The sequence below is a fragment of the Carassius gibelio genome, chromosome A16 (genome assembly GCF_023724105.1).
Source record: "Carassius gibelio isolate Cgi1373 ecotype wild population from Czech Republic chromosome A16, carGib1.2-hapl.c, whole genome shotgun sequence".
Classification (NCBI taxonomy): Eukaryota; Metazoa; Chordata; class Actinopteri; order Cypriniformes; family Cyprinidae; genus Carassius; species Carassius gibelio.
Window position 1 is genome coordinate 19,501,879 of NC_068386.1, and position 25,612 is coordinate 19,527,490.

Consider the following 25,612-nt stretch of genomic DNA (forward strand, 5'->3'; position numbering starts at 1 on the left):
AGGTCACCGGTGTTCTTCATGGGCAAAGGCAAGTCACCGACTATCTTCATGGGCAAAGGCAAGTCACCATTGATCTTCATGGGCAACGGCAAGTCACCATTGATCTTCATGAGCAGAGTCAAGTCACCATTGATCTTCCTGAATCCACTCTAAACACCACGGAATTACCAGAGCCTATCCACGTCTCTGCTGAACTACCAGAGCCCTTCCACATCTTGACTGAACTACCAGAGCCTCTCCTCGTCTCTGCGGAACTTCCAGAGCCTCGTCACGTCTCAGCCGAACTCTCTGAGCGCTCGACTGATCCTGTCGTGGCCACGGAGGCCACCCTTAACTTTTTCATGTTCTCTGTTTCAGACTTGCCTAACTAGACTTGCTCTCCTGTGTCATCGATACCACTTTGGGGGTCTTCTGTGCCAGCCGGGTGGGCTTCGGTCTTGACCGCACGGCTGTGGTCGTCTTCTGCGGTGCCCTGGTGGACTTCTGTCTCTACCACATGGATGTGGTGGTCTTCTGCGCCACCTGGGTGGTGGGCTTCTGTCTCACCAAACGGATGTTGTGGTCTTCTGCACCGCCCGGGTGGGCTTCTGTCTCGACCGCACGGATGTGGTGGTCTTCTGCGCCGCCCTGGTGGGCTTCTGTCTCGACCGTATGGCTCCAATTCAACCTTGCTCCTCTCTGGATTCCTGCCCTGTCGGTTCGGCCCTGGGCCACTGAACGTTATGTTTCTTCCTGGACGTTTTGTTGTTGTTGTTTTGCTCTTCTCTCTGTTTCCCTCTATGGACCTGGCCCTCCGTCCCTCCCCCTGATCCTCTGCCGGTTCAACTCCCTCCTGGGCTCCTTGTTTCTGTTTTTCTCTCTGTTTCCCTCTATGGACCTGGCCCTCCGTCCCTCCCCCTAATCCTCCACCAGTCCACCTCCCTCCTGGGCTCTTTGTTTTTGTTTTTGCACTTCTTGTCTCTGTTTCCCCATTTTACCTGGCCCTCCGTCCATCCCCCTGGTCCTCCGCCGCTCCACCTCCCTCCTGGTCTCTGTGTTCCTTGGTCTCTTCTTGTGTTCGGGTGGAGCATCTGATAGCTGCTCTGTGGAGGAGGGGGTAATGTCACGCTGTCTGGTCTCTGTTTCACTGAGTCTCCACTAGTGGTCTCACTTCCCCATAGGCACCTCAACGTAGGCACTACAATTCCCACAAAACCTTGTACCTTCATCACAGTAATTGCACTCAGGTGTCTTCACTTGATAGTCATTACCCTGTCTATATTAACCGGTCCTTTTCTGTTTGTTTTCATGGAGTCCTTTCTTTCCGTCACCACGTTTCCTCGCCTTCCGAGTTCCTGTTTCTAGTTCCATTCCTGTTCCTGTTCCTATCACTTTTGTTTGTTTGGATTGATTTCTGGTTTTGAGCCCTGCTTGTTGGATTCTGATTTGGATTACCCATTAAACCACTCTGTGTTTGGATCTCTCGTCTCGTGTGTTTCCCTGGGTCTCCGAACGTAACGCCAGTGAAATAGATAGATATAATTTTTTTTATATATATCTATCTATATATAAAATTGGGACCAAAAATGTGTCAGCACCTTTTTTTTTTCTTAATTGCTAATGCAACCTTTTCACACCACAGTCTGAACAAAATTAAGCATTGCTTGGTAATTGGTCAACAAAGTATTGATAGTTGTGTAAATATTGTCATAATAACAGTTGTCTGTAGTTTTGGTTTTGTAATCCATTAAATACATTTCTATCAAAGTTATGACACTATCACGACAAATTTGTTCTGACAGAGTTTAACTCTAAATTCTTGTCATATTTTATAACCATTTTAGAAGCAATAGCAAATAAACTGTAATAAGTTGAGAAATGTTGAAGGTGTCTGAATAAATTTTGGTTTGATTGTATATTTCATTTTTACACTGATGACTATCCAGGGCTATTTTACATTTAATTATTCAGTTTCTATGTCTGGACACCTACAAACTTGAAAAAAGCATAAACATTGTGTAAATAGCAAAAATAAATAAAAATGAACAAACATACAAATTAAACAATTTCAAACAGGGCCCACTGGTACAACCTTCAGCGGGGCCCTGCAAACCCCAGCTACGACCCTGAGGAGATGCACTCATTTTGCAATCTCAATCTATATAAAATATCCATACATGGCACATTTGTGAAGTGGAGATTACATCAACCACGATTTCCCTCCGCTGGAGAGCATGTCTGAAGTCCTCCTCAGAGAGGGAACCCACCACTGTGTCTTACTGTCGATGCTAAAACATCATGAATTTGACCAGGGATATCCATCTGAAAATGGGTTAGTTGTTAAATAACAACATTAAGACATTTTCAATAGAAAGATGTAGGTTTATATTAGGTTTAATTTTTTTTTATTTATTTTTTTAAGAAGTCTCTTATGCTCACAAGGCTGCATTTATGTAATCAATAATTCAATGGAAACAGCAAGACTGTGAAATATTATTACAAAAAGCAGTTTCTATTTGAACACATTTTATATATTTTACACATTTACACTTGTATATCATTGCCCTTTTGTTGATTTTGATTGCTTCTTTTATTCTTATTTGTAAGTTGCTTTGGATAAACGCATCTGCTAAACGACTAAATGTAAATTTTAACATGCAATTTAGGAAAACTATATATAAAAAAATAAAAAAACGATGACGTTACTTCAGTGTTCAGTGTCACGTGATATGACCTTCAGAAATCATTCTAATATGCTGAATAAATTCAGAACAAATTATATTCAAATAAAAAAAAAATCTTTCAAATTCTAAGAACAGTTAACAATATTACGTTTTTTACTTTATTTTCGTAAAATTAATGCAGCCAAGCTGAGGATAAGATCTAACAAAAACATTTTTTTATTTTTTATTTTTATTATTATTATTGTGTTTACCTAAAAACGGCATGCCTAGTAACTGCACAAAAATTACACGTGGTTTAGTTTCGGGTTTTAAAATACACGTTTAACATAGTTAATAAGTTCTTAAGTTTTGATACTTACAATCTACTGTGATGTACTTTAAAAACTATTGCAATAAAAAAAGCTTTTCAAATTCATGTAACTGTATGTATATATATATATATATATATATATATATATATATATATATATATATATATATATATATATATATATATATATAGACACACACACATACACACATTTTAAATATGTAATACCTCTAAAATATATATTTTCAGAGCTTTAGAACTATAGTGTATCAGGAAGATGAGTTCAACAGCTTTTGGATATTAAATTATGCCCAAACCAGATGTGAATTACATGTTGGGAAAAAAAATTATCTGATCTTTGAAAAATGTTATTAGCTCTTAAGAGGTCATCCCTAAAGCAGAGCTTGGATCCAAAAATACATTTTCCCGTATTTGTGACAACAGCCTGCTGAGAGGAAAAAGGATTGTTCTTTCCCGGCTGGTCACTCGGCTAGATGGAATGAAATTACCACTCCACCATTAGCCACTTCTGGAAATATTGGATCAATTCCTGGAACCATAGGAGGAAGAGACATCTAATTTGACTCCCATTGATTCTGCTAAGTAATTGGCATTAAACCCACAATGAAATCTTACAGTGTGAGGTAATGGAGACTGGAAATAAACTTTGATCCTTGGAGACAATAATAAATCGTCAGTGTTTAGCGTCCATTGTCTAAAAATTAAATAACATGCCTGGCACTGCACTGATGTAGCCATCTGTAAACATGCAATCTATCACAATCTGCATTTATTTGTACTCATACATTAGTTTTACCCCACGTGCTGCAATGAAATGAGAGATATCATTTTATGGATGCAAATGAGCTTGAGAAACCAGAAAAACATATACGCAGAAGATTCCTGAGACAAGAAATAATGCAAATAAACAACAATCTCTCTTCTTTAGTAAAGAGTTTACTATGTACATTTTTAAAAGTGGAAACCGGACCACTTATTACTTTTGGCTGAATCTACAGTCAGTTTATTACTAGAAGATCCTGAGATGTGCATGTACGGAAACTCACTGGGCTTTGACATACTGAAACAAATGAGTCACCCTATGAATATCCATGCGGAAAAACTTAGCAAACAGACACATTTAATAAACTGACTCAGTAGGCCCGGTGGGGGTCTATTTAACACTGCTCTGCATATAAACTCAAACAAAATACTGTACAGTGAAAGTTGTTAGGCCTCGAGAATGGATTCACTATAGTAGTTACAATGTAACTTCATAATTTGTTACATTGTAATAACACCATATGACAAACATTCATTAAATCATGAAGAACATCCGGGTATGAATGCTTGTGAACACAATCATTCTACATTTTTTTTGTCCCTTTTCTAGAAACATCCAAGCACCTATTAATACCAGTACCATCATTTGGGTCCCTGTGCAAAATATAAAACAGGAAGTGGAACCTGTGGGATAAAACAGCATTACTGGGACAGAAAGGCCCAGCACATACAGAGTCCCAGTGCTACCGCTGCACCAGCGCCGACATTCAGGAGAATTGGTTTCCAGAACAGCCACTTCTCTTTCTTCTTCTCCGAATCGCTTAGTTTCAGCTTCATGTGCTGCACCTTCTGTGCCGTGCTGGCTATCCGCTCCTCACGGTTCCTCTTACGTAGACTGGAAGTAATAACAACATGTGTCTGATTACTTCAGATTTTTTAATAAGCAAAAAAAATGTAGTTATTTTCCTGGTATTAGCAGAACTTCGTCACTTAACACATGTCCTTTTGCTAGGTGGTGTATCGGTTCGGTACGTTTGTGTACTGAACAAATACAGCATAGTTTTAACCACTGCACAAGAACTTCATTTGAAACTTACAGTTTTATATAGTGTTACTTTTAGTAACAAAAAAAGTCTCATCTTTCAAATTATGCCCATTTTATTCAGGATATTCACTTTGATGTGGTACGACAGATCGCTGTATAAACACCTCAGTTCAAACGGCAGCATGATCATCCCTTCCTCTTCTATTACTAGTTTTAATGCAAAATAAACACGAATGAAGATCTCATGGCTCATACTCTCAACCAGTGTGTCAACCAAGGAAAGACATTAGTAAAACAACTTGTAAACAAAATGTCACGTTACGTTTAATTTACCTCAGGCAGCCATCAGTGTCCACAGTGCCCACAGCTCAATAGGCTGTGTGTAAATTAATGTTACAATAAAAAAAAAAAATAAATAATAATAATAAAATCTTTTATTTAGAAGTTAATTTAAAAACTATATTATGTGCAATTTATATGTTTGCATATGTTTTTTTGCATATGTAAAAAAAAAAGTTTTGTTTTCCCCCGCTGTAAAGAAGCTACCAAACCGTAAAAGTACATACCAAACCAGCATATTTGTGCTGTTTATATATATATATATATATATATATATATATATATATATATATATATATATATATATATATATATTAGTGGTGGGCCGTTATCGCCGTTAACGTGCTGCGTTAACGCGAGACTCTTATCGGGCGATGTAATAAACAAATCTCCATATTCATCGGGAAGAAGGAGGCGGGAACCAGCGCACAATCAAAAACTCATTTTAATAATCAAAAGTAAATACAAAACGGCGCACCAGCCCCTCACGGACGACTGGTGCGCATAAATAAAAAGCCAAACATAAAATAATGTCCCAGGCCTGGTCCTCTCTCGTCCTTCACGGTCGTCACTCCAGTTTTATATCCTTCCATCTCCTACGTGGGACTCGATACTAGCGGTGGGGCTCAGGTGTAGCTCATCTCCAATCACTACACCTGGCCTCACTCCTCGTTCCCACGCCTCTCGGCCCCGCCCCACTCGCCACAGGCGATAAAAAAAATACCGCCGTTAATCTATTCTCAAAGTTGGGTTGGGAGCTGGGTCTATACTAAGCAAGCTATGATGACTTTACCCTTGATATTTTATAATAACCGACTGGCTGAGGCCAGGCTTAAAAGATGCTCAGGACAGTTGACGGGCCACTGATGCGCATCATCACGAAAGCTTATCTTTCTCACGTGTTGTTAAGCCTTACCGCTTGTCGATTTAAACATTAAAGCATCCAAAAACTAGACACGGAAAAGCTGAACAGAGTAGCGCGTAGAGCTGTAGTCAAGTCCAGCTTTGTCGAGTCCAAGTCAAGTCCAAGTCCAGGACTAGTCGAGACCGAGTCAAGACCGAGTCCAAAGAGGTTCGAGTCCAAGTCAAGTCCAAGTCCAAAAGTTTCGAGTCCAAGTCCAAGACCGAGTCCAAATGAAAGAAAAAAGGGTCCTCTTCAAGACCACATACTTAACTACTGATAATGTTTGTGATGCGAGAGAAAGCATATCTCCTATTCTAAGAAAATAATTGTACATTATTATTTGTAATGATCAAAAAACATGTGCAAAGTAACAACTCTGTAGGACAGGGGTCTCCAAACTAGATCCTGGATGGCCAATGTCCTGAAAAGTTTAGCTCCAACTGGCCTTAAAACACCTGGAAGATTAGTGTGTCTAGTAAGAGCTTGATTAGGTTCAAGTGTGTATAATTAGGGTTGAAGCTAACAAGGGCGTTACACAAGATCCCGGGCCCTATGCATAGGCAGTCCTGATGGGCCCCCATGCCCCCCACCCATGAAAATATCCAGGTAAAAAATATATATTTCAGATTCATACTTTTCAAGGGCCCTCTCTTCCTTTGGGGCCCTGGTAATGAGTACTGGTTTTACCCCCAGGTTGACCCTGGGAGCTAAACTTGGATAAACAATACAGTTCCAGTTTGGAACTGTAAGGTCAAATAATTTTTATGTACTTTATTTTTTGTTGACATTATATCTTTGGTCAAAAATGTATATGACTATGCCTTGGCACAGTGCACAGACACACGCAAAGCTCGGGATATATGACAAATGCGCGCAGCAAGGCTAGAATGGATATGTTTGGCTCTACTGGACATGCGCACATAAATACAGCGAAAATTTTGTCATACTGTACTAGAGCTTGCATAGACTAGTCGAGCTCTGTCGGAAACAATCGACTACTCCAGCATGCATTAACCATAATGCATAGTGTTTGCAAGTACGACATGAATTTTAGAATTACAATATTGCATGGAGCTGTTACTATATGACCTTATCTATGTTGCATGTAAAAATAAAATATGTAATGTAATAATTAGGGTTGTGCCTGAAGCCGAATACCTTATTCGGAATGGCAAGGATAATGGCTTAAAAAACGAATAACGCACAAGGAATAATTCTGCCTGAATACTCGGCTGAAGCTGACACAGTCTGGTGTTTGTTAGATAACAGTTGAGCCAGGGCATCAGCGCCAGAAGTGACTGAATGTAAACTTTATGAGTGAAAAGAGCGCAAATCAAACACCGCATTGTTGTCGCCTCTCTGTGCATCTCTCAGAAATCAGAGCGTTGCAAGAGTAATTTTACCTATAATAATACATCATAGCTACACGTTATATTATTTGTATATATTTAAAAGGCAAATATTGAAAGCTTAGGCTACCATATGATACGAATGAATGGAATAAGCACAGCGCGCTCACCAATCAAACAGCTGCGCTGCGCGTCTCAGTCTCTCAAAAACCAAATCAGTTCTCTCTCAAGAGTAATAATCAGCTTAGATACGGATACATTGTCTACTAGTCCTACATGTTTGCATATTTACCTTTTGCTGGTTTGCGCGACACACACACATCTGTTTAGTGAAGTTCATTAACATTAAGACTCGCTCAAAGTGTTCTGTAATGAAAATGTGTGCATTGAATGGATTCAGTCGTGTTCAAATGATCACTAAACGTTTGTCATGACATATCTCTGCTTGCATGATAAATATTATTTTAGAAATTAATAATTATTTCAGTTTAACACGACATACTTGTTCAGTGATAACTACAAAAAAATATATAAAAAGTCATAACAGTCTTATCAAGTAACTGTACGATGTTGTATCCGAATGCAGATAGAAACAATTTTGTGATTGTTACAGATACAAATACTGGCTGTTAAATGAAAATGTATATGTAATGTCATAATTATAAAGTTTTTAAAATTTACATATGTAATTGTTACATAAGGCTATACATTAATAAGTGTTTATTGAAAAAAAAAAACTATTTAATGTGTTTTCATTTACAATAGCATGAACCATGAGTATAGCCGAGTAACTCAAGCATTTTTTATTAAAAAAATCGACTAGTAGAAATCAGTAGTCTTGCAACCCCTATACTATACAACAATAATTAGTTTTTCGTTATAGTACAGGATACGTTTAAGGCTATCTAGGTGTAGACGTAAATAAAACACAATCTAACAGGTAGAAAATTAAATTAGAAACATCTAAACTTTTCAGGTCGCAGTAAGTGCAGCGCTGGTCATGCACATCCTTTCCCGGAACAATACTGAAAGCTAAGATGGAGAAACAGATGATCATAGTTGTACAAGGATAGCCATTTTTTAAATGAATCTATTAGCAGAGCTACTGCAAGTGATTTTAAGTGCTGGAATTCCATTTATTCTTTGCTGAAACTTCTGCGTCATCATGGAGAGCGGGTCATGGTTGCCCAGCAACAGCAGACGCCACTGGAGCGCAAGCGCAGGCTACAGAGTGCTTTGGAAATAAGGAGAGCGGCGCACCTACCGTTTTCCACACGTTTTCAGTCGCGACATTATGCAAATGTGGTTTTGTTTTGAAGGAGAAATGTTTTATTTTATTTTTTTGCTGGACTCGGTCGAGACCAACTAGAAGACTTGGCGAGTCCAATGGCCAAGTCCGAGACAAGTCCGAGTGCAAATGCAACGAGTCCGAGACAAGTCCGAGACGACAGAAAAATGTCTCGAGTCCGGACTCGAGTCCAAGACCGGACTCGAGTACTACAGCCCTAGTAGCGCGTGCCGTTTAGGTGCACACGAGAGAGAGCCGCGTATCATGGACAGCGACACTGAACCGAGCTCTCTTCTGCGAAGTTCACCTCGAAGTTCCTCCTGCACCCGAACGAACAAATGCAAATCGCAGTTTGAACAAACAAAAAGATGTGAAAGAGCCCAATTCAACACCACGGTGTTCTGGTGTTCAGGGCTCGCGCAGAGAAAGGCGTCTCAAAACACTAGAACATCGATTTTGCTTATTTTTGCTCTTGTGCCGACAAATATGTCAAAATATGTCAAAATATCCACCTTGGAAATTATGCTCGAAAAAACGGTCAGTTATTTCTTAAGTGAAAGTAAACAGTTGGGATGTGTATTATATTGGATGCGTTCATGGTCTCTTAAAGTGACCGCGCCTAATTTAGCTACTGGCTGCTGTAATGTTAATCCAAGAAAATGAAAATGAAAATCACTCACTCCTCTTGACTGAATTTCTTTGTAGTTTTAACGGTCAAACCAAAAATTATTCAGAAACCAGATATAATTTTTTATATATATAGCAAAACTGCAATAATGTGAGAAATGTTGAAGGTTTTTGAATAAATGTAGGTTTGATTGTATATTTAATTTTTACACTGAAGACTATCCAGTGCTATTATTTGGTTTCTGTACCTTGACACCTACAAACTTGAAAAAATAAATCTTAAACATTGGTGTGAAACAAGGAGTAATGTTGTTTGCACCTTGTGCAATGTGGAATTAGTTTCACACTTTGTGACACATTTTGGAAACAGGAGATGAGCCCCTTTTCTAATGCACCACCTAGCTTGATAAACCTCTTCTCAAAGACTTACTGTTTGTCAATTTTATTTGGGTAACACATATTCTGAATGCCTTCGGCAGAATTCGAATGAGCCATTTTAATCTAGATTAATTTCAAAATCACAGTGAGATTAATCTAGATTTAAAAAATTAATCTATGCCCACTTCTAATATATATATTTTTATTTTCTTTTTCAGTGTCACATAATCCTTCAGAAATAAATTTTAATTTGCTTTATATACTATACGTTAATATATTATTTTGGTGCAAGAGACATTTATTGTTATAATCGGTCTTAAAAATTGTGAAAAATGGAATCCCGGATACCCCCCCACACACAAGTTTCTACAATGAGTAGAAAGTTCAAAAGAATAACATTTATGTAAAATGGACATATTTGTAACATTAAAAAAAAAAAAAACTTTACTGTCCTTTTTGATCAATTTAATTCATTCTTGCTGAATAAAACAATGTTTTTTATTATATATATATATATATATATATATATATATATATATATATATATATATATATATATATATATATATATAATATATATAAAATAAATCTTATTAGCACTAAACTTTTGAACCGTAATGGATGCACTACATATAGCTCTTGATACTGTGGTTACAAATAGGGTTGACTGAACTAGATCTAGAACAACTGAATGATCAGCTATCAGTTTCCAATATGAAACAATCTTTTTTTTCTTTTCTCTTACCTTAATGTTCTTAACTCTGTATGCTCTTCCTGTGGTGAATGTATGCCGTCTTGTTCTCTTCCTGGATCATGTGCCTCTGTACAAGAGTCAGACTGTCCGTTGAGTTTCTCTGAACTCAAGATGGAGCTCTGAGAAGTTGAAACCAAATAAGCTTCTGGTTCCTGCCATTCTGTAGGCTGCTTCTGCTGTCAGTGCAAAAGGCTTAGGGTTAGACACACATACACAGTCCCTGGGTTTTTATTTTATTTTAGTTTTTTTATGTTTATTGACATGATACACATCAACTATTCACATATACTGTACTGCAAACCAAGATTACTATGGTTAATCAAAGTAAAGTAACACATGTTAAAGAAAAAAAAAGAAAATAATTCAGTTTGATTTGGGGAGTAGAAGCAACAAGTAATGCAAAAAAGTATGTAACATTTCTTCACACCGCCATCCAAAAGTTTGGGGTTTTTCATGCTTTTGAATTTGTTTTATAGAAAATACTTTTAAAAAACATATATATTTTTATTTGTTTTAATGCAACACTGATTATTACTTTACTACTCAAAATCAAATGTAATGATGCAATCCCACCATGCTTGGTACCTGTGGAGCCAAGTCTTCCAGGATGCTCTTTGCTCCCTCCATGACTGCCATATATGAAAATCGAAGCTGATCTGGGGTTTGGATTAGGCCCATTCGATACTCTCTCATATCTAACAAAACCTTCTGTATGTCCACAGACAAAGGGTCTTTCCTCTTGTCCATCTAAAAATACAAAACAACACTGAAATCTCAGTTCCACAGAACATTATATTGTACCTGATAATGGGAATCTTCAGGCCTAGGCTAAAAAATGATTACAGTCTCACATAATGAATGTAATAAATGATGACGTGCTATAAAACCTTTAGAATCATTCAGTATTTTGCAACTACAGTCTTACCAATACAAGACAGGTGTCAACCAATGAGAAAGTCCCAGATCTTCCTATTCCTGCACTGCAGTGGACCACTGCAGGGCCGTTCTCTGGCCCCAATGAGCCAGACTCTCGAACCTTGAAAAGGAAGTTGAGGAATGATGCTGGAGACTCCGGTACGCCAAAATCAGGCCACGTTGTATAATGAAAATGGTAGATCTCTCTGGTCTCTCTCGTCTATGAATACAGGACAAACTTCAAACAACATGTCTTGTTTAGAGAAGCATTTAATGATGTAATCATTTAACATTGCATGCACCTTGCCATTTATAAGTTCTAATAGTCTGATTGTGTAATTCGGTTCGGCCTCCTCAGACACCAGAGTCACCGTAAACCCAGTGTCAATGAAATCCATGTCTCGCTCCTCCTCTGATGGCCAATACTTTGCACATTTCTCCTGTTCAGATTGAACAAAGACAGCAAATAGCATTTCAAAATAATTCATCAATGTTGTAATGTATTGTTTTCTAATAGGCAACCAAATCCATATTACTATTTATTTATCAACATTTACATTTTGATCAACTTAATGCATCCTTGATGAATATGACCACAAACTGTTTCTTTCTTTTAAATGAAAATGTTACATAAATGTAAAAACAAACATTTGTGTTCACTCACCGAGCCTTTCTCTATAACTCTATTAAGCATAATAACTGCTTTGCAGCGTTGCTCCCAAATCATTTGCCAAAAGTGACCACAAGTGTTCCTCAGTGGGCCCTGCAGAAAAAGAAAAGTATCTGCAATTACATTAGAGAATGCACAGACAAGCTGGTCAATGCAAAAGAAATGTAGGTTACATTCAATTACAATCTATGAGACATTCTCCTCTGTTCGACAAAAAGGCTGTAAAGGATGTTGAAAATGTTTCACGATGCTAAACACAAATGCAATAATAAAAGGAGAAACGTGCAAATCAGATTGCTTCGTATTTAAGAACCACATGAGACATCAGTGAAATCAGCTAAATGCAAACAGTGGACTTACTTTTTCCATTACTGTCATACCTGTGTCAATATGTACCTTCTCTGGGCCTCCTCCACGGTAATTAGGCTCGCATTTATGTAGTCATTCTCTGAATTTTCTAATCTCACCCGACTGTGATCATCTTAACACAAAAATTAAAGTTATTCAGGGTGAGTGGATCAAATATTTTGGCATCATGTGTTAAACTGAATCTGGAATCAACATTAAGCTTACAGGAGAGAAAAAAAAAACATTTGTAATTCAACTCTTTGTGGCATCTTCTTTTTTGGTTCACAGACAAAAAGTACATTTTGGTGAACTGTCCCTTTAAGGGGAAGTTTACAAAATGAATGAAATCTTGTTAAAATGGTTTACATGGAAGAAACTTACAGGGACTGACATCTCTATATCTATTCCTATTGCGATTTTCTGGGAACTTTGCCACTTTGTAGGGACACTCTTGAGACTGGTTACGGATTTCCTAGAAAGAGGTTACAAAATAACAAACATCAGTGTGAAAACCCTTAAAAAAATACCTCATACCTATAAGACCTGTATATAAACGTTTCTTTATATTTTTAAAATGGTAAAAGAAGGAGTGAGAGTTATTAAAATATTAATAAGGAACATACAATATATGCAGGCAAATAAGGGGGGTTTGTATAGAAGTATTCTGGCTGAGTTATAGAGAACTGACAGCTTCGGTTCTTCACTTCTTGGGAAGTGCTCGTCAGTTCTCAGAAACCGTATCAGTGCATGGCTGTGTGTCAAAACCTAGCGAGCTCACTAACTCTGAGTATCATAGGCGCATGCCGCGGGTTTAAAAGGTGGCAGAAATAAGATGGCATTTAGGGTGACAGGACTTAGAGCGCATATAGTGAAAAAAATAAAATAAATAAATAAAACTAATATGAAACAGTGATGTCTTGAGATGCTATCTAGGTAAACGGCTCACAAGTTATTGAGACACAGCCCATGTGTTCACAGGAAGCTGCTCTAATGCACCGCACTGTGACATGACCACTCATGCACTTCACATTGCTTGCATTTACTCAGTGTAAACAAGTTATTTTAACGCATGACTATTCGCTGAATGGTTTAAGTAGTTTTGCTTGTTGACAAGAATTAAAAATAACAATCCCGTTCAGTTTAAAACAATTTCCACTCACGTTCAGGTTTACCGAGCCGACATGATTCACAATGAAAGATTATTTCAGTAAATTCATGTGGACCGTATTTCTCGGTATTACGCGCATGCGCTGTAAAGAAAAGTGTAATTACCCATTCGTTCTCACGGCCCGAATACATGCATAGGACTATTAGATAAACATTACAAATCTATCAGTGTACAATGCAGCAGGTGTCCCAGGCGTTCGCCCGAAGAACGGCTCATTTTTAATCATTCAGAAAAAAAAACAGTAGGACTTACATTATAAAGGTTTTGCCACTGTCCAGATGAATCGATGTTCTCAAACTCCTGATCCATTTTTTTTCCAAAGCGGGGTTATTCAAATGGGACTCGGTTAAATCAAATGTCGTCTGAGCTAAAACGAGGGGTCACTATTCCATTGTTAAAAATTGTCATGATCCCGTGAAAACGGCAAGAAGAACGGTGCGGTGCGGTGCGATGTTAACCCTCATCAAAGAGGATAAAATTACCAGCACTTTCAGCACCCCCATCGGATACTTCCGTGTGCCAGAGGAAAGCGAGGACGGCGCCCTCTGTCGACACGAGTCGACATGGCTTGCTTGATATTGTCAGGTAGTGGTGGAGATTCATTCAAGTGAGTCGACTCTTTTGAATCATTTCACCAAAAAGATTAATTCACTGACTCTTTGTGAAGGTTAAACATCGTCATGCAAACTGATGTCGACTGCACTGTCCTAAATTGCACGCTTCGTGTGCACGTTCGGTCTTGAGGATTTACAGTGGCCGCTACGTGCGCGTGTCCCGTTAAGTCCATGACCGTAGGGTGTCCTATTTGTCTTTTTAGCTTTCAGAAGGGAGCTCGCGAGCGCCCTCGATGCGCACTTCTGCTGAGCCCGTGAGCCACGCCCTTAGAGGCTAGCCCCTAGACTCTAGAGCACAAGATCCAGGGGGCGTGGTTGGATGAACATCTAGGGCAGGGATCCTCAAATCTGGACCTCGAGGTCCAATTTCCTGCAGAGTTTAGCGCTAACCCTAATCAAACACACCTGAGCATTCTAATCAGTGTCAATCAATGTCTTTGGGATCATTCGAAAATGGCAGACAGGTGACTTTAATCAGGGTTGGAGCTAAACCCTGCAGTGCATTGGACCTCTAGGGTAAGATTTGAGGAAGGGGGATCTAGGGGGTGGAGATTAATAGGTTTAGGGGAGACGGGTAGGTTTAGGGATCAGGGGGTGGAGACTGGTAGGTTTAGGTATATGTAAGGTGAGAGGAGTTGGATCTGGATCCTACCACACCCCCTCGATTTTGTGTTCTGCAAAGGACCAGCTTCTCAGCTACGCAGCCGACTTCTACCCAGCAGTCAAAGCGGCATTACATCATGAAAGGGGGGACTCGAGGAATGCCCTATCCAGTGTGTCTTTGTGCTTGACCACTTGTATGACACATTTCCTGTTTTTGGCCCTAGTGCTCAATGAGCATGAAGACAAAAAGTGTGAGTTGAAGTTTTTATTATCTGATGGTACACACATATATGTTGTAAAAATGCAAATGTTTACAGAACCTAATTCTTTATTTTCAATACGTATTCATTGTTGTAAGGAATTGTGAAGAATCATGCTTGTCAAGCATATATGTGGTTTATTTTTTGGTTTATTTTTTCTTGGTTAAAAATTGTGGAGACGTCCTTAATGTAATATAATGTAATATACATGATATGTACACACACTTTTAAATCGTGGAAATGGCTTATTCTTTCTTCAACACATGAACTTTTTTTAACACGTCATAGGATGTCACAGGACAATTTCAGATGAATGTGAAAATAATACGCTGAAAGCATTTATCTTTAAAAATCTGTAAAATGTCATTCTTACATGTGTTGCCCCCACCTTATGCTTATAGTATCTGTATAATAGTTGTTTTATTATTCATTCCACAACAATGAATGTCTTTATAAAAAGTATATGTCTTTATTTTATAGTAAAATAAATAAATAAATTAATATATAAACAAATAAACAAATAAATCACAAAAAATGTATAAAACAAATAATTTAATTACAAAAATATAAATAATTGTGTCTGGCAGCCTGAAAATGTGTTTTTTCCTTGGGTCTTAAAAAGTTAAACATTTACTGATGTACATTTTTCTCTCAGTACACCATAGTTATACAAATGAACTAAATACATTTATTTCAATTCAAATGGATGGAAACTGATAGAAAGGATTTGGGCTTGAAATAATCCTTATCCTATGGCTCCCTCTAATGGGCAACGTTAATATCAAAGTTTGAACCCCTATTTATAGGATCATTCTTAATGGATCCAGTAAATAATTAAATGACAGCAGTAAACATTTATAACACAACTACAGTACAGTTGAAATTTATGAAATATAAATGTACTATAAGGTTAAAGGTTAGATGTATTTCAATTTACAGTATATGGCGGTTATATTCTAGCATATTATTATTATTATTATTATGAATAGCCTAAAAATAAATTGAGTATGAGTATAAAATAGTATTAATGCAATTACTATGAATAAAATAGCATATTGTATGTCTGTACACACACACACACACACACACACACACACACACACACACACACACACATACATATATTTCATTTTTTTTTCATAAAAAATAATAGTCAATAAAATAAAAATACTAAACAGTGAGTAGTGAATACTACAATCATATAACAGGTCTAGTATCAGTCATATAATAATATAATTTAATAAAATTATATAATATGCATAAGAGGTGCAGGCTCTTGTAAATGCACAAAACAGTCCATGCAGGCTTCCTTCAGGCTTGCTTGAGGTTTGTGATGGTTCCACTGCGTCTAAAATTGGCAAAACATATGAGCCACGATTATTTGATAAGCAATCGTATCTGCTACTCTTCGCCTTTGGATAAAAGCTTATTACTATATGTAAATGTAATGTAAGACTCACTTACGATTTGTGACCCTGGACAACAAAAGTTGTAAGTGTAAATTTTCCGAAATCACCTGAAAAACAGCTGCATAAGCTTTCCGTTGATGTATGTTTTGTCAGGATATAGGGCAATATTTGGCCGAGATAACTATTTGAAAATCTGGAATCTGAGGGTGCAAATAAATAAATAAATAAATAAATAAATAAAAATAAATAGAGAAAATCGCCTTTAAACTCGTCCAAATGAAATCCCTAGCAATGCACATTACTAATCAAAAACGAACTTTTGATACATTTATGGTAGGAAATTTACTAAAAATCTTCATGGAACATTATCTTTAAGGACATCCAAATGATTTTTGGCATAAAAGAAAAATCATTTTGACCCATACGATGCATTTTTGGCTATTACTACAACTGCTTTTGGGGTCCATGCAGGGTAACATTAAGATTAGAACATAAACGTCATAATAATCATGTAAACTTTACATTATTTCTTAAGTCACATTTAGTTTACATAGATTTTATCGATAGCTATTAATAGTCTGACTTGGCTAATAATGTCAAAATAATGTTATAATGACAAAATAAATCCAAAAACAACTATTCATACTTACATGCGAAAGGTGAATTTCTCTAGAAATAATTAGGATTTTACGAAGATTTGTAAAACCTCAAAATAGTGAGGGAATCAGTGAGCTTTTCTGTAGACCACTTCATTCGAGTTGCCCGGACCAATATGGCGGCGTCCGGTCCAGCGGCCAATGAGGTGTCCAAAGTCTCTTGTACTATGGCCAATTTGATCGCGCCAAATCTCTGTCAAACTCAAAACACACCAAAGACTGAAGAAAATAAATTCAAAAAGAAAGAAAACATGCTAAAAACTTTATAAGGCAGAATAAGCGAGTCAGAGTGGAAGTGAGCGAAAATCATTTGTTCGATTTAAAGATTATTTTTAATTTAATTTGTCTAACCCGATTCGTTCACAAATGAAATGCTACTTCCAAAAAATTATAACACTGAGAAGATCTCCACCTCCTTTTGATTTCATGATCATTCTCTCTTTTACATGGTTGTTTTTTGGTGTCATGAAAGGCTAAATGTAACGTAGGCTATAGTTATTGACAGTTTAAATTGTTTGATTAAAACCTTCACATTGAATTACGATATAAATGATGTGTTTAATGTGCACGTGATACATTTCGTTTTTTCTTGCCCCACACGTGCTAAACAGCTGATTCTTATTTATGGCTAATAAGATAATGCCTTTATCTTCCTCACACCTTACCATGCATTATACAACACAATCCCTATTGTAGGATTGCGTAGACTAGCTGTCTGATCGGTAGTGTTCGTTTCGTTTATAAAGACCATATCCAGCTCAAGGTGTTGCGTTCACATTTGTGACCTTATCTACTTCTAAAACTGCACTTAAACATGAGAGGAGCTATTTTTACCTCGTTTGTGATGGTGATGTCTTTGATTTGTTTGGGTAAGTCAATAACTTCCCTGTCTGAATGAATGCAATATTGTAACAAATGTTATTGTTTCAAACCAATGATGAATGGATTTTGTAAAGCACTTATTTCCATACTACTTTTTAAATCGGATCATACCAATGTGATTAAGTCCCGTGTATCTGCAGTATGAGTGTTTAATAGCTTTAATGGAATTTGAAAGTACCGTTAACAACGATAAATTGCAACCACAAATGAAAAGTACAAATCTGTTCCATTCTAACTAATTAGAAAATAATTGACTTTTAATTTCCCTTTGCTTGCAGGACAATCACTGGAGTGCTTTCGGTGTGAGCTCGGATTCTGGGATGTGTGTTTCACTACCAAGACAAACTGCAGTGGTGATGAATTGTGTTATTTGGGAATTGGTAAAGCAGGTAAATGTGATGCTAAAGTTCTCGGGATCTTTAACAAATCTTTCTCTCTTACTTGGGTATGCTTTCCGTTTGATTTTCCAGTTTCCGTCCTGGATCTAAAGGTGATGGGGTGTCTTCCCATGGAGGCATGCAACAAGACAAAAGTTGTAGAGTTTCTTCCCAATAAGACCCTGTACACCTTGAAGACCTCCTGCTGTGAGGAAGACTTCTGCAATGCCAGCCCTTCAATTCAGTTGTCCCTTGCTCCTCTTTTGCTTGTCCTACTTCTCATTACTGAGATGATGGGTGTGTTTTGATGACTTCCGAATTCTCATATGGGATTGAAAGCTTTGTTTCATGTTTACATTGTTCACGTACTGTTACGGTTTTGATCTAAAACGGCTGCTTTCATGCCAGAGCACATTTTGGAAGTTCTTTTCTAGCCAGTTGATTGTTCATCCAAACGAGTAAAAAAATTATAAATGCACAATGGTTCAAATGCACTAATATTTTCTTAACCCAAAAATGTTTTATTGATAAATAAATGCAAATGACAAACAATGAGATAAGTCTTCTGTTTTTAGTACACGGTCATAATTGCATGCAATAGAGGGCGCTGTTTCTCTAAAATGCGAGACGCTTGCATTACTGCGCGTGCTCAGAGTTCCGCTGATCTTCACGTCACCTCTAGAATAGCTCACCCGATCGTTTATTATAAAGATCTGGTACACACATGCTTTCCTACTCCAACGTGATTGGGCCGTTTTCAACCTCGCGTTTAAAAAATGAAGGGAAGTCCACACGTTCGTGTTGACTTCCCGCGTGCCATTACCAGGAGGAGTAACGTTAGAAAAGGCAAAAGAAGATGTTTGTCGCGCGCAGCATCGCAGCCGATCATAAAGATCTGATCCACGATGTTTCTTATGACTTTCACGGGCGGAGAATGGCGACGTGCTCCAGCGACCAAAGCATTAAGGTAAACGATTGCTTCTCCCATGGCCTGCTGGAGTGTGTTTGCAATGCAACCGATGTGGTGAACCAGCCTGCTGTGTAAATTTAAAAGTACATGAAGATAAAGTGTGCAATTTCCCCCCCTTAGGTGTGGGATAAGGGAGATAACGGAGAATGGAACTGCACAGCCAGCTGGAAAGTAGGTCTTGCCATAAAACAGTGGTTCTCAAATCTCAACCAGAAGTCATGGGCTCTCTAGGGGCCATCAATAAACATCCAAGTGGGCCGGAGATTTAAGTGTCAATAAATCAAATCAATAAATTAACTTATTGACAAGTTTCAATTTTAATGAAAATACAAAAAGCTCACAAAATCATGTTTGGAATTTAATTTCTTCTCCAAACCCTTTGTAAGAACGCTTGATTAAGTGTTTAAATTGTTATAAATATATTGAAAATAATGTTATTATAATCTAAATTTAAACACAAAATTAAGTTTTTTTTTTTTTTTTTTTTTTTTTTTTTAAGAGCTTTCAGTTTTTGAAACTTATGGAATCAAAACAAATTGTGGTTGATTTATTATAGCAACATTGTCCGTTTATGTTAATAAAGGTTGAAAATAACCAACTTTGGCATTATTACAGCTATACTGAAAACATTTATAACATTGGAGGGTCCTTTTGGAAAATTGTAGAGGACATGAGGGTGCTTTTGGGTCAAAAAGGTTGCGAACCACTGCTGTAAGATAGGCTAATCCTAAATCCTCATTAAACAGACGTATAAAAATGGCCCGTAAGAGGGGAAAATAATGAGATGGGTGGAAAATTCAATGCAAAAGTTTTGCAAGATACATTTTCCTCCCATACAGTCTTGTAGTTCTTATTTCTACAGTCTAGTTTGATTTGGACTATCATAAGTTGGTGTAGACTCCCAGTATTGTTCATTCTTATGAAGTGAAATGGGTTTTGGGCTGTAATTTGACAGCAATTTATGTGTTCTAGACTCACAGTGGCTCAGTTTGGAGAGTGACCTGGGCCCATCCAGAGTTTGGACAGGTGTTGGCGTCCTGCTCCTTTGATCGTACTGCGATAGTATGGGAGGAGATTGTTGGAGAGTCCAATGACAAACAACGAGGACAAAGCCACTGGGTAAGAGATGCTTTCTAGTACGAGCATTTGCCTAAAATCACTTCCCCCAAGTTGTTTCTCTGAATAAGTTGGATTTGATTATGGTTCATACATGGTTATGGATGGAGGCTTCCTAAATAAGAGCTACTACATACAGTAGCATGCTACTCTGCTAGTGTACTCTTCTGTGTCTAGTGCAATAAATAAATTGGAAGTAATATCTGTCGTGACTTTGTTTTTATAGTATAATCTTTGACTCCATTTGCTTGTACTGCCAGGAGTTTATACATGCTTATGCATATTTTTGGCAGCATACTGTATTGCACAGAAAAGTTATTCTATGCCAAACATAGCCTGTTGTATAAGTTTGGTACATTCCAGCAGTCAGCATTTGTCTCCTCTGTTCTCCCATCAGATAAAGAGAACCACACTTGTGGACAGTCGGACATCCGTGACTGATGTGAAGTTTGCCCCGAAGCACATGGGCCTGATGCTGACCACATGCTCTGCAGACGGTGTGGTGCGAATCTACGAGGCCCCTGACGTGATGAACCTGAGCCAGTGGTCCCTGCAGCATGAGATCTCATCCAAACTCTCGTGCTCCTGCATCTCCTGGAACCCTTCCAGGTGACCGTTCACAAATGATAGTTGAACACATCTATATGCCAGTAGACGTAAGCATGTACACCTAAACTGTTGCATTATTTACTTTGCAGATATGTATGTAGAAGGGTGAAACCTCTGTTCTCATTAGACCTGTGACTGCAGATAGCACAGATATTTGACATGCTTGTCACCACTGAACAGTGAGGTCAAACTTGATAGTTGTTAGAAAACATTCCCAAGTTTCTTTTGGCTTTCAAGACATCGCAGGAGGGAATTTTCAAAACGACATTGTCTTGGTAACTGAATCGATGGATGCACCTGCTTGACTAATAAAATCTATTTTGTCTTCACAGTTCTCGAGCTCATGCACCTATGATTGCAGTGGGTAGTGATGACAGCAATGTGACGTATGGCGGCAAGGTTCAGATATACGAGTACAATGATGTTACAAGGTTTGCCTTCAGTTCCCCTTTATCCTTTTATAGGCTAGTTTACACACCAGTGTCTATAAATTATATATATATATATTATATGTGTGCATTTCTATCTCTAAAAAAATATATTTGGACCTTCTGAAGCTGGATTTAGAACAGTGGAAAACTATCATTATCACACTAACCTAAGAAATGCCATCAATTAGCACAAACCTTTCACACACATCTTCTATACACATATTAAATGTGTTTTCCTTCAAGTTAAATATTTGTTTTTCGACTTTATTTTCATGGTTGTAGGAAATATGCCAAAGCAGAGACACTGATGACCGTTACAGATGCTGTACATGATATTGAATTTGCTCCCAATCTGGGACGGTCTTTCCATGTGCTTGCTATTGCCACCAAAGATGTGCGCATCTTCAAACTGGTTCCACTTCGGTGAGCAAAATAAAAGTTGTTATTATTAAAGTATAATGGGATCAATGTATGTAGTGATGCAATGTGTTTATCTTTACGGTTTAACCTAGTACATTACTGCATTTATACTTTGAATTCTAATACGTTTATTATAGTATTTAACAACTGGGTTTTCCCCCAAAGCTTACAATTCAGGGACGTTTGGTTCAATTCTAGTTAGATGCCATTAGATTTACTTCATTTAGCTTGCCTCTTTTTGACTAACAGAAAGGACAGCTCTTCTTCAGCGCCCACTAAATTTGAGGTGCAGGTGCTGGCCCAGTTTGACAGTCATAACTCTCAGGTGTGGCGTGTCAGCTGGAACATCACCAGTACACTTCTGGCTTCCTCTGGTGACGATGGCTGTGTGAGACTCTGGAAAGGTGAGCGTTTGAAATGACAAACAGCGACTATATGCACCTACTGGAGTGATGTTAATTTATTGTAATTTGACTGTTTCACCAGCAAACTACATGGACAATTGGAAATGCACAGGTGTTCTCAAGGGAGATGGTAGTCCAGTGTCTGGTCAGCCTGGTTCACTGAGCAGCTCCCTGGGTTCTGCTTCTGCACAGAGTGCTCTAAATGGGGCCACTGGACGATAGATGCTATATGTCAGGACCACCTGGAGGAAACCTGGAGCTGAGCGCTTCTGTGAGACTGGACTTCACACTGAGACAAACTGATTTTGCTTGCTGGACATGCAACAATACTGACACTTAACATGGTTCATTGTTAATATTATTTTACCTACCTTCAAGGAATGCTCTTTTAAGTTGACTTTTCTTTCAGCCTATATAATTGTTTTACTCTGAATACAGATGCATGGTTTTTCTTAATTTCAGAATTTTGTAAAGACACCATATCTATATAGGAGTTTACGTTTCATTTCAAGTGTTTTGTTGACGTGATAAAGGAAAAAAGATGCTGCCATTTACAATGTTGCAAAATATTGGTCTAATTGACGAGGCTGCTCTTGTTATTGTACGAGAATCAGAAAGGTTATTGTTTAAGAAACTGGGATGTATGAAGTATGTACAAATATTTGAGCTTGTTTTATTTGAATTATGCGTTTCTACTCCATTAGTAACAGTACAGTAATCCTTTTCTAGATTACTTTTGATAGATGATTTGATTTACATGTATGATCCAATGTTTCTGTGAAGAAAAGGTTGTATTAAATACCATAGTTTGTGTACCAAATACCAATTGTTTTCATGTATTATTTATGAAATGGCAGCTTTAATATAAAAGTTAATATGAAGTCTTAAAACACAGTTGCAGTCAGTTTAATAATGGATCTTGTTCATATTTGAAAGTAGTGACATTCAGACATTTTGTGTATAATTTATTGTATTTATTTGTGGTTCAATAGGTAAAATTTTCTACATTTTTTGGAATTGTGCATGAGTATACACATCTTGTCCTGCATTTCGGATTTTTGTGTATGGTCTTTAAATCAGAATAATTACTTTTTTCCTTTTTTTTTTTTTTAATCTTAATTATCATATAGTCCAAATGTGCCGTTTGGTGAATTGCAATGAACATGTATCGTATGCAACTGTCATGTAGGGCTCCACAGTTGCTCCGTGGATCAAATTTCGCGATCTCCTATTTAATGGAACGTCATTTGTGATTACGAAAATATAATTATATAATAATTTATTAAAGGGGGACGGAAGGAGGGGGCTTTAATATGTTTAAATGTAGGCTCTATATGAAGTGCCTCATGCATTCCGAATCTTTTTCTGCTGTATTATAAATTTAAAAGTAAATTTACTAATTGTAAAGTATACATAAAGCAAAACTATTTAGAACCAGTTTATGAATTAAAAATGCCAGTTTCTTCATTCAAAACATACAGCAACGTGATTGACACATGATTTCGCCAGTCTTTGAAAGTATTCAGAATGGATTGTCCAATGAAATTCGCCGTTATGTCGAAGCCCCGCCCATGCAAAGAGAAACCCAGAGGCGGGATTCTCCCGTAATGGCTTCGCTTCATCTGTACACTTCGAAAAACAGTTTCTTTAAAAGCAGGGAGACTGCTGTAACGGCAACTTTACTTTAGCATACGGATTATCGGTTCTGTTTTTGAATGAAGGAGTTGACTGAACTACGTTTATGAACGCACAAGTGCCGCTTTTCCCCTTCTGGTAAGTTGTCTTCGAAACGGATTCCTCTCAGCTGTTTCAAATCTTGTTCATAGTTGTTGTCACGGTTTAGTTTTCAGCCAACGACAGGCACAAAAAATGAGTCTAAGCCAGGGAAATGGGTCATTTCTTGCTTAAATTATGTTTTAATTGTTATTTTTCTTTGTATTTGTTTAACTGCTTAAGTTTACGTTACGTGGTTGAAGTGTTTGTATCCTGGCCTTGATTAAGTCTCCACTGCACGGCGTTTAGTTAAACAGTCCGTTATCCTTATTTGTCCTTTATTTATCCAATCCATCCAAATATATTCTTATTCTGATTTAAGAAACATACTCCAGAGGTTAATGTGCAGTTGGTTATTCAACCGATAAAGGTAAAGTTAGTCTGCTAACTACAAACGACAGATGAAAGACGCAAATTCTGCAGAAAGAGACCGTCAAGTTCACGAGGTTGCTGTAAATGTAAATATTATTCAACTGAAAATGTTACAATTTATTTTGGCGTTTTCTGGTAATGATAAGATATATTCAACAGGGGCTAGCAGCCATATTAACATGTTTCAGTTTGACGTGTAACAATATGAGTTATTAAACATCACGTTATGTTTGATTTGACTCTGCAAGAAAAATAACATCCTCCAGCTTTGTATTAAGTTGATTTAATGCAGTCGTTTACAGATTCATGACAGTCTTGTCCCATAAACACTCAAGTACAGCATGACAGTGTAATGTATCACTGGTTTCCTATAGAGGTTCATGATGTGGCCAGTTCACTATGTGCTCTTCTGTTTTTTTTGTAGGTCACTCCTCATGTGGTGAAGCCCTGTGTCAGTGAGTCACACAGACATGGAGAACATCCAAAACATTGAGAATGAGCCGTTTCCCAGCTTCCTTTCCAACACCTCGCTGGGCAGCAGCGGCCGCACCACTCTCGGCAACGTGACGCTGGGCTCTACGCTAGGGGTGCCCATGGCCGCCTCTACCGTGGCTAAGATTAGACCTCCAGAAGACAACAGGTGGGAGACTCCTGCATGTAATCTCATGAATATTGTGACTGTGTGTCTATCCTAACCCGGTCGAGAATGTTGACTTCCTCAGTTTCCTGTTTGGTGAATGTTAGAAAGGGGTCGTTCCATCTTATTGGATTCAAAATATTATGAAGGTCATTGTTTGCCAATTTTAATTTTACTCAATTTCGTGAAACACCAAAGTTTTCATTCTTCTATTAATTGGTTTAACCACAGCGGCTATCTTTTTGTCATGGCCCCCAACAAAGTGTTGGTAGATTTTTTTTTTACGAAAACCTCAATATCTCTTCTCAGGATGGTCTGAGCCCATTGGAACAAGAACTGATCTCTAATACACATTTACTGGAACATATAAACATATTTACTATAAATGACTGTTCTTATTATAATAGTGATACACCAAAAAAATTTTGGAACCGAAATGAAAGTTTTCATAAAACAAAAATGCTAATTCCTAGAGTAGTATTTTTTTTCTCTTGCTTCGTGCTGGACGATATACCGGTTCATACCGAAAACCGGTGTA

General features: G+C 37.6%; 4 protein-coding genes and 1 long non-coding RNA gene across 14 annotated transcripts in view; 3 read left to right on the top strand and 2 right to left on the bottom strand.

Moving 5' to 3' along the window:
* Positions 1–3,910: 3,910 nt before the first annotated feature.
* On the bottom strand, positions 3,911–14,355 carry LOC128030851 (tyrosine-protein phosphatase non-receptor type 2-like). Of its 4 annotated transcripts, none has more exons than XM_052618907.1 (9): positions 13,794–14,355; positions 12,755–12,845; positions 12,406–12,506; positions 12,020–12,118; positions 11,658–11,795; positions 11,366–11,575; positions 11,014–11,187; positions 10,432–10,613; positions 3,911–4,651 (listed from the first exon to the last, which is right to left on the bottom strand). In XM_052618907.1, the coding sequence occupies exons 1-9, from the start codon at positions 13,848–13,850 to the stop codon at positions 4,459–4,461; spliced, it is 1,245 nt and encodes a 414-aa protein (XP_052474867.1). In that variant the 5' UTR covers positions 13,851–14,355; the 3' UTR covers positions 3,911–4,458. The 4 variants fall into 4 exon arrangements, with proteins under 4 accessions (XP_052474867.1, XP_052474866.1, XP_052474869.1 ...); XM_052618906.1 differs by having other exon boundaries at positions 10,432–10,616; positions 13,794–14,354; XM_052618909.1 differs by having other exon boundaries at positions 11,026–11,187; positions 13,794–14,353.
* Positions 14,356–15,755: 1,400 nt separating this feature from the next.
* Positions 15,756–17,577, bottom strand: LOC128030860 (uncharacterized). Of its 2 annotated transcripts, none has more exons than XR_008187983.1 (3): positions 17,078–17,577; positions 16,535–16,627; positions 15,756–16,366 (listed from the first exon to the last, which is right to left on the bottom strand). It is a non-coding gene; the product is annotated as an uncharacterized LOC128030860 (long non-coding RNA). The 2 variants fall into 2 exon arrangements; XR_008187982.1 differs by having other exon boundaries at positions 16,483–16,627.
* Positions 17,578–17,739: 162 nt separating this feature from the next.
* Positions 17,740–18,894, top strand: LOC128030857 (sperm acrosome membrane-associated protein 4). Its single transcript, XM_052618916.1, has 3 exons — positions 17,740–17,952; positions 18,244–18,354; positions 18,436–18,894. Exons 1-3 carry the CDS (start codon positions 17,898–17,900, stop codon positions 18,648–18,650), a joined length of 381 nt encoding a protein of 126 aa, XP_052474876.1. The 5' UTR covers positions 17,740–17,897; the 3' UTR covers positions 18,651–18,894.
* Positions 18,895–19,064: 170 nt separating this feature from the next.
* Positions 19,065–23,112, top strand: LOC128030852 (nucleoporin SEH1). The gene is made up of 8 exons (XM_052618910.1): positions 19,065–19,309; positions 19,433–19,483; positions 20,285–20,431; positions 20,826–21,037; positions 21,370–21,468; positions 21,751–21,891; positions 22,138–22,292; positions 22,375–23,112. Exons 1-8 carry the CDS (start codon positions 19,199–19,201, stop codon positions 22,512–22,514), a joined length of 1,056 nt encoding a protein of 351 aa, XP_052474870.1. The 5' UTR covers positions 19,065–19,198; the 3' UTR covers positions 22,515–23,112.
* A 751-nt stretch (positions 23,113–23,863) lies between these two features.
* The window catches only part of LOC128030849 (centrosomal protein of 192 kDa), a 30,768-nt gene continuing 29,019 nt past the window's right edge, over positions 23,864–25,612 (top strand). For 4 of the 6 annotated variants that reach the window (XM_052618897.1, XM_052618899.1, XM_052618898.1 and 1 more), the window contains exons 1-2: positions 23,865–24,065; positions 24,862–25,077. In XM_052618897.1, coding sequence (XP_052474857.1) covers positions 24,908–25,077 — 170 coding nt within the window. In that variant the 5' untranslated portion in view covers positions 23,865–24,065; positions 24,862–24,907. Of the gene's footprint in view, positions 24,066–24,861; positions 25,078–25,612 lie in introns of all 6 variants that reach the window. The other 2 variants (XM_052618895.1, XM_052618901.1) reach the window with 1 other exon arrangement.

What these genes read in the sequence shown, in the direction of transcription:
- LOC128030857 (XM_052618916.1), top strand. Translation starts at nt 17,898, where the DNA reads ATGAGAGGAGCTATTTTTACCTCGTTTGTGATGGTGATGTCTTTGATT. An exon ending in GATGTCTTTGATTTGTTTGG is followed by an intron (nt 17,953 to 18,243) that starts GTAAGTCAATAA and finishes CTTTGCTTGCAG; the next exon opens with GACAATCACTGGAGTGCTTT. An exon ending in TTTGGGAATTGGTAAAGCAG is followed by an intron (nt 18,355 to 18,435) that starts GTAAATGTGATG and finishes TTGATTTTCCAG; the next exon opens with TTTCCGTCCTGGATCTAAAG.
- LOC128030852 (XM_052618910.1), top strand. Translation starts at nt 19,199, where the DNA reads ATGTTTGTCGCGCGCAGCATCGCAGCCGATCATAAAGATCTGATCCAC. An exon ending in CCAGCGACCAAAGCATTAAG is followed by an intron (nt 19,310 to 19,432) that starts GTAAACGATTGC and finishes TCCCCCCCTTAG; the next exon opens with GTGTGGGATAAGGGAGATAA. An exon ending in CTGTGTGAGACTCTGGAAAG is followed by an intron (nt 22,293 to 22,374) that starts GTGAGCGTTTGA and finishes CTGTTTCACCAG; the next exon opens with CAAACTACATGGACAATTGG.
- LOC128030851 (XM_052618906.1), bottom strand. Translation starts at nt 13,850, where the DNA reads ATGGATCAGGAGTTTGAGAACATCGATTCATCTGGACAGTGGCAAAAC. An exon ending in ATATAGAGATGTCAGTCCCT is followed by an intron (nt 12,507 to 12,754) that starts GTAAGTTTCTTC and finishes TTTTGTGTTAAG; the next exon opens with ATGATCACAGTCGGGTGAGA. An exon ending in TAGAACTTATAAATGGCAAG is followed by an intron (nt 11,576 to 11,657) that starts GTGCATGCAATG and finishes CTGTATTCATAG; the next exon opens with ACGAGAGAGACCAGAGAGAT.